Below are 6,655 nucleotides of genomic sequence, written 5' to 3'. Positions count from 1 at the left end.
CTTCTAGAGGTCAGGCAAGTCCTGTTTCCTTAGGTCTATCTCTAGCTCCCTGCCCAGCACTGAGGCATAGAATAGAACTGGAGCTGAATAAACATTTGTGGAAGGGAATTCCTCCCTCTGCTTTCCCACAAGAGTTGACTTGAAGAAGTCCCACCCATCTGCAGTTCTTTATACTTCTACTTTGGCATTGAACTGGACTCCTCCATGGTTGATTGAGTGCTCAGACAGCTGATTCCAAAATGCCACCCTTCCCCCCCCCCTCCTCCGCCTGCCAGAGGCGGTCAGCCATTTCCTGTCTGTTAAGTCAACTTCATTTTTGGTGGCAAAATTGGTGTTCACTGTGTCCCCTACCTCCAAAGTCTTGTATGGGACAGAATTTTTAAATAATAGGAGAGACATCTTTAAGAGAAACAAAGGAAATTTATTCTACAAACCTTGCAAGATTTGGGCACACCTCCATAATGGAGGAGGCAAGGTAAAAGGGAACCTGCCTTAATTTATACTCTTAATGAAAAAGATTCCCACCCACCTCTATCCCTTCTCACCATTGGCTGGGGGGGGGGAGGTGGGCTTACAGTCTAGGCGAGAAAACTACACAGAGGACCAAGATTGATCCGGTTCGTTCAGGTTTTTCCCTATCAGAACTCAACTGCCAAGGTGGCGTCTGAAAGTCTAGGAGGAGAAATGGGATGGGGGAAGGAGAGACCCTTCCCGGAGCAGAGAACAAATAGCTCACAGGAAGTTCATTATCTTCTAACATCTGAGAGAGAGGTGGGGAAGGGCATGCCTTCCCAAAATTACAAGGCCAAATCCCAAAACCTCTCCATTAGACATACCCTGTGAAGTCTTCACAATTATCCACCCCATACAGTCTCCTGTATCTGCTGGTGGGAGGCAGCTATGTGACCTAGAAGCTGCTGGCTTCTTTTGTTCCTTAACCCAGAACCAGGTTCTTTTTCAGCCCGTCTCTTAGGAAGATCTTTTGAATTGAAGTCTAGAACGTTTGAAGTTTCTCTAAAAAGATAGAATTTGACTAGGAGTGTTGACTAAGCCCCTACTATGTGCCAGGCTTGAGCTTGCTAAGATGATGGGCATAGAAAAGGAAAAAAAATAACTCCCCAATCTGGAGACTCTCACAAGTTTAATTTGTTGTAAAAAAACAAACCCCCAAACAACATTTATTATGTGCCTACATGTACCAAGCATTGGATGAGGTGCTGGGGATACAAAGGCAGAAAATGAAACAATCCTTGCCTGCCCTCTAGGAGTTAACATTCTGGGATAGGAGTAGGGGCTTCTCCATAGACTTTCTCTGCCTCCTCATCCTCTAGGACAGATGAACTTTAAGATCCAGGTGGTTTCCATAACATTTTCTTTCAGAATCTCCCAGAAAGGTCCCTAAGGGGCAGCCAGGTGGCCCATTGGACAGAGCCCAGGGCCTGGAGTCAGAAAGACCAGTTTTTAAATCTGGTCTCAGGAACTTACTAGCTGCGTGATCCTGGGCAGCTCACTTAACCAGTTTTATCTCAGTTTCCTCGTCTCTAAAATGGGAGTGCTAATAGCCCCTATTTCATAGGGTTGTTGTGAGAATCAGATGGGTTAATTATTGTGAAGCACTTAGCACAGAGCCTGGCAGACAGTGAATACTGTCTGAATGGTCCAGGCTTTCTGCCTCAGCTCTCAGGTCTGTATCCCTCAGACGCCACTTGTTCTTCAGTATCTGACTGCTGTGTTCCTCAGTCTCCCTCTCTTTCCTTCTCTCCCCTCAGTCTTGTGCCCTAGACTTCACTCTCTCTCCAGAATTTTACCCCGTTTTTCAGTATGTGACCTCACTCACTCTTTCCCTTTGCTTTCTCTCCTCTCTTTTCCTCTGTCCCCACTGTTCCTCAGTCTCTCATCTCCCTCAGTATCCCACTCTCTGATCCTCTTCCTCCTTCAGCTTCCCTTCCCTTGGATTTGGAGGTTACCCTATTCAGGCACGCTTGTATCTGCGTCTCTGGGGCAGGGGGATGTGGAGGAAACAGCTTGTGGTCGGCGATACTGGCTAGGAGGAAGCCTGCCTGAGTAATATTGCCTTTGGGGTGCGGCTGGGGTGGGCGTAGGAGTGTAAGGGAGGCTTGCAGGAAGGGAACCAAGTCAAGCAGTCGCATCTATGGGCAAGATTACGGAACTGAGCTTTAGTAGAGGTACTTCCGGATGTACGGTCCCGGTCTGATCTCATTTCACCCGAGGGGATAATGGTTGATTGGAAAATTAAAAGCTAAGTAGGTTTTCTTTTCTTTCTTCGGTCTAAAGTTGGGCGTGCTAGCCTTCCTGTCAACACTCGGCCCTTCCAGCTACAGTCAGATGTAGGAGGCGGGGCACAGATCTACGTGGGGTCCTGGAATTCCAATTGCGGCTTCTGGGCAGCTAGCCCAGAGGAAGGAGGCTACCCCAACCCCTCAGCGCGATCGTGGTCTGGTGAGAGACGTCGGGGATCCTGGATGAGCCCAGATACTGGAGACCTTCTCATCGAGCCTCGCGGTCTGGAGGCTTCCCTGCGCCTTGGTCCCTCCCCTCTTTTCCTCTCCTCCCCTTTCTTCTCCTCTACTTTGCTACCCCATCAGGCCCCTCCCCGAGGTGGGCCTCTGGCAGAAGGCGTCTGGAGACAAAACTTGCTCCTCCTGTTGGCAGCTTCACCCGGGCTTTGCTTTTCCACCCAGGGTCGGACACGTCGCCTGAGCCCCAAGACTTTGTGTTGGTCTCCGCCGCAGCTCTTTTCCAGGGTCTCCCGGGCAGAAGTGGGGGGAGCGATCCTCGCTCCCCTACTCCTGGGTCTCCCCGCCTGGGGCGCGTCTGTCCCGCCCTGGGGGGAGGCCCTCACTCCCGGACCCCTGGGTCTCCCCTCCGGAGCCAAGTTTCTCTGGCCCTAGGGTGCCCTCTCTCCTGGAGTCCTGGGTTTCTGCGCCGTGGGCGCGTCTCCCTGACCTAAGGTCTCTCGGAGGTCTGGATCTTCCCAAATCTAGGGAGCCCTCGGCTTCAGGACACCTGGGTCTCCCCGCTGGGGGTGCGATTTTCCTGCCCTAGTCACTTCCACCCCCACCCCTACTCCCCCTCCCCGGACCCAAGAAGGGCCTGATCCTGGGCGCTTCGGTCTTTCCTCCAGGAGCGCGTCTCTCTGGCCTAGCCCTAGGCTCCCTCGGTCCCTCTCTGGGACTCCGGAGCCGCGAGGGTCTGGGGGCAATGAATCGGGGGGCGCTCCTGGCCCTGGCATTGCTGGTATACGCGGGCTACCTGACTCTGGGAGCCCTTGTGGTATCAGCGATCGAGCGGCCCCACGAGAGCCGGCTGCGGGCTGAGCTGCGAGCGCTGAAGGGAGAGCTCCTGGAGAGCAGCCCGTGCCTGGACGATCCGACGCTAGAACGCTTCCTGGTGCGGGTGCTGGAGGCCGGGCGCCACGGGGTGTCGGCTCTCCACAACGCCACGGCGCCCAGCAGCTGGGACTTCGCCTCAGCGCTCTTCTTCGCCAGCACTCTCATCAGCACCGTGGGTGAGTTCGCCCCTGCCCTCCGACACGAGCCCAGCTCCCAGCCCCTCCGGGCCTCCTGCGTCCCGCGGGCTGATTTTCCTCGGCTTCTCTACTCCATCCTCTCCTGCCTTCTCCCCCTTCCTCCCCTTCTGCCTTCTCCCCCCTTCCTCCCCTGTCTTTTCTTCCCCTCCCCCCTCCCACATACAAGAACTTCCTCTTTGCTTTAGCTTTTAATCTGGGGTCTGGAAGGAGTAGAGGAGGGGAAATTCCAGCTCCTTTCAGCCTCCCCCCCCTCCACGTGTGAAGCTCGAGCTTTCTTTCTTTCCAGGTCTGGAAGGAGGAGAGGAGACAGTTCACTGGAAAAGGCCCCAGTCCAGCACTAGTTTCCTCTCCCTGCCCCCTCCAACCTCAGGACACATCTGGGAGGGATCATGTACTCTCTCCTAGGTCTGGGACAGGTTAGACCTGCTCTGTGCTCTAGCAGGAGGTAGAGCCAGAGGTTCCAGCCTCCTGCCTAGCTCTTTGGCCCCTGCCCTGCTCTCTCCACTGACCTGCCTGAAGCTTTCTTTGGTCTGCTTGGCCTCATGCTGTCAGCTGTAGAAGCAGTACAGGGTGCCACTGGGCCAGCAGACTCCCTAGTCCTTGCCCAGGGATCCTACAGCTAGCCAATCACTTCCTTTTCTCCATCTCCTGGCTTAAGACCCAGAGATTCAGTGTCAAGGAGATCTAGCCCATTTTTTCCAAAAAAGGCATTGTGGATGGAAAGCCCTGAGTGTACTGGGGAGAGGAATTGGGACTCAGAAATTGTTTGGTTTTTTTTTTAAACCCCACCTCTTCCTCAAAGGGATTATTTAGAGGTAATCAGAGAAGACTTCCTGGAGGAGGACCGCTTCAGAGCTATGAAAACAGGGAGGTAGCCATTGGAGCTTCCTAGCAAAATGGGACCAGATTCAACAGAGCCAATGTGTGTTAGTGGACAGAGTAGTTGCCAACTTGGGAGTCAGCAAGAACTGGTTTCAGATCCTGCCACAGTCCCCTGTGTCATGCTGGGTCACTTACTTGGCTTCTCTTTTTTCATCTGTTGAATAAGAGTCAGACTAAACAGGTGTCTTTCATTTCCAAATCTAGGATGGCAGAAATAGTTCATTCGGTACTTCCTATGAACACACTAAGCCAGAGTGGGTTGCTGGGGGGAAACCAGTCAGGAAGACTGTATTCAGAAAAGCTTAGACTAAGTGATCTCTGGAGTCTAGCCAGAAGTGGAGACCAAGAAGAAGTCAAAGGATTGTAGAGCCTGAAGGGACCTCAGCTCATTCAGCCCAAATGCTTCAGTAGGGAAACTGAGGCCCCAGGAGGTTTACTGGCTTACTCAAATCCACAATCCTTCAGCAGGAATTGTTGACTCCCTGGGGTCCCCCCCCAACCCATGAGGCCAACTCCTCTTCGTTACTTCTGTTCTTCCTTCCTACATCTAGGTTATGGCTATACTACCCCTCTGTCGGATTCAGGCAAGGCCTTCTCCATCTTCTTTGCCTTGCTCGGGGTGCCGTTTACCATGCTGGTGCTGACAGCCACAGCCCAGCGTGTGGCCTTGCTGGTGACCCACACCCCGCTGCGCTGGCTGCAGTTTCGCCGAGGCTGGGACCGAAGGCTGCTGGCCCGTTGGCACCTGGTACTGCTACTGCTAGGGGTGCTGGCCATCTTCTTCCTGGTGCCGGCTGCCATCTTCACCTACCTGGAGCAAGCCTGGACTTTCCTTGATGCTTTCTACTTCTGCTTTATCTCCCTTTCCACCATTGGGCTAGGGGACTACGTGCCTGGTGAGCAGGAAGGTCAGAAGAACAGGGCCCTTTACAAGGTTCTGGTCACAGGTAAGCAGTGGTTCCACCACCTGAGGATCTGGGATCCCTAAACTTCTAGCAAATGGCTGGCTAGGGGAATTTGGAGGGGATATGACCCTATGCAAAGGGAGCCATCACACAGACACACACACACACACACACACACACACATACATAGTCACACATACCTCAGTCTGAAAGGAAACAGCCGATGTCCAAGATTATCCTGTATCCTGCATGGGCCGGGGGGATCCCTGGAGGGTGGGAATCAATGGCACGGGCAGGCTGTTTCCATTGTCAAGCCTTTTCCATTCCTTTCCCTCACACTCACAGTGTACCTGTTCCTGGGGCTGGTGGCCATGGCCCTAGTTCTTCAGACCTTCCGGCGTATGGCTGACCTACATGGATTGACTGAACTCATCCTTCTGCCCCAGGAGTGCGGGGCTGAGGATGAGGAAGAAGAGCACACAGATATCCTGGACTCTAGGGTTCAGCCCGCTCACCAGCAGCTCAACTCAGGCACCCACTCAGACTATGCTGCCATCCCCCGGTAGCCCCCTTTGCCTAGGCCCTGCCTTGAGGGCCAGGTATGGGCCTAGGGCAAGACTTTTATCCTTGCTATGACAGTCCTCTGTGTCTAATCCCTGAACCCTGCTGCCCATTAGCATGGGATAATATTACAACCATTTATTTTTTTGCAAGTCAAAAGCGTTCCCCCTGTGCCTAAGTATACTTGGAAGGGTGGGGGGAGTCCTGGGAGAAAAGGGCATGGGATGGGAAGGAGTCTCTGGCCAGGCTTCAGAGGTTCACCTTCCCAGGGTGAAGAGGAGATAAATGCCCATGTTTACAAGACTTGGCTTGGCAGATGAGCAACCAGGAAGGGGAAGACAAGGTCCAATTCTGCAAGAGAGGAGTTGGGATTTCTGAGTTCTGGTCTTGTCCAGGCAAGTTAGCTGTAAAGTCATTCTCTCTAGCCTTTTTCTTGAAGGGGGGGGCAGTGCAATTGGGGTTAAGTGACTTGCCCAAGGTCACCCAGCTAGTACATGTCAAGTGTCTGAGGCCGGATTTGAACTCAGGTCCTCCTGACTTCAGGGCCGGTGCTCTACTCACTGTGCCACCTAGCTGCCCCAGAAGGGTGATGTCTTGACTTGCAAGTGAGCTGGATTTAAGTGAGGCTGTGTCAGGATGACTGGTGATGGCCCCCGATGCAGGGGAGACCTTGGCCTTTTTAAATCAAGGTCTTTCCCAGGTCTCAGTTTATCTGAGGCAACGCCCCTTCAGTAATTAAAGGTTAGGTAAGAACTGA

At 53.1% G+C, this 6,655-nt stretch overlaps 1 protein-coding gene across 1 annotated transcript; it reads left to right on the top strand.

Annotated features, from left to right (window-relative positions):
* Positions 1-2,656: 2,656 nt before the first annotated feature.
* Positions 2,657-6,351, top strand: KCNK6 (potassium two pore domain channel subfamily K member 6). Its single transcript, XM_036746256.1, has 3 exons — positions 2,657-3,529; positions 4,984-5,379; positions 5,683-6,351. The coding sequence occupies exons 1-3, from the start codon at positions 3,223-3,225 to the stop codon at positions 5,901-5,903; spliced, it is 924 nt and encodes a 307-aa protein (XP_036602151.1). The 5' UTR covers positions 2,657-3,222; the 3' UTR covers positions 5,904-6,351.
* The last annotated feature ends 304 nt before the right edge of the window (positions 6,352-6,655 follow it).

The sequence above is a fragment of the Trichosurus vulpecula genome, chromosome 2, assembly GCF_011100635.1.
Source record: "Trichosurus vulpecula isolate mTriVul1 chromosome 2, mTriVul1.pri, whole genome shotgun sequence".
Taxonomy (NCBI): Eukaryota; Metazoa; Chordata; class Mammalia; order Diprotodontia; family Phalangeridae; genus Trichosurus; species Trichosurus vulpecula.
The sequence above is the reverse complement of the archived record's forward strand: the minus strand, read 5'-3'. Positions and strand labels throughout refer to the sequence as shown.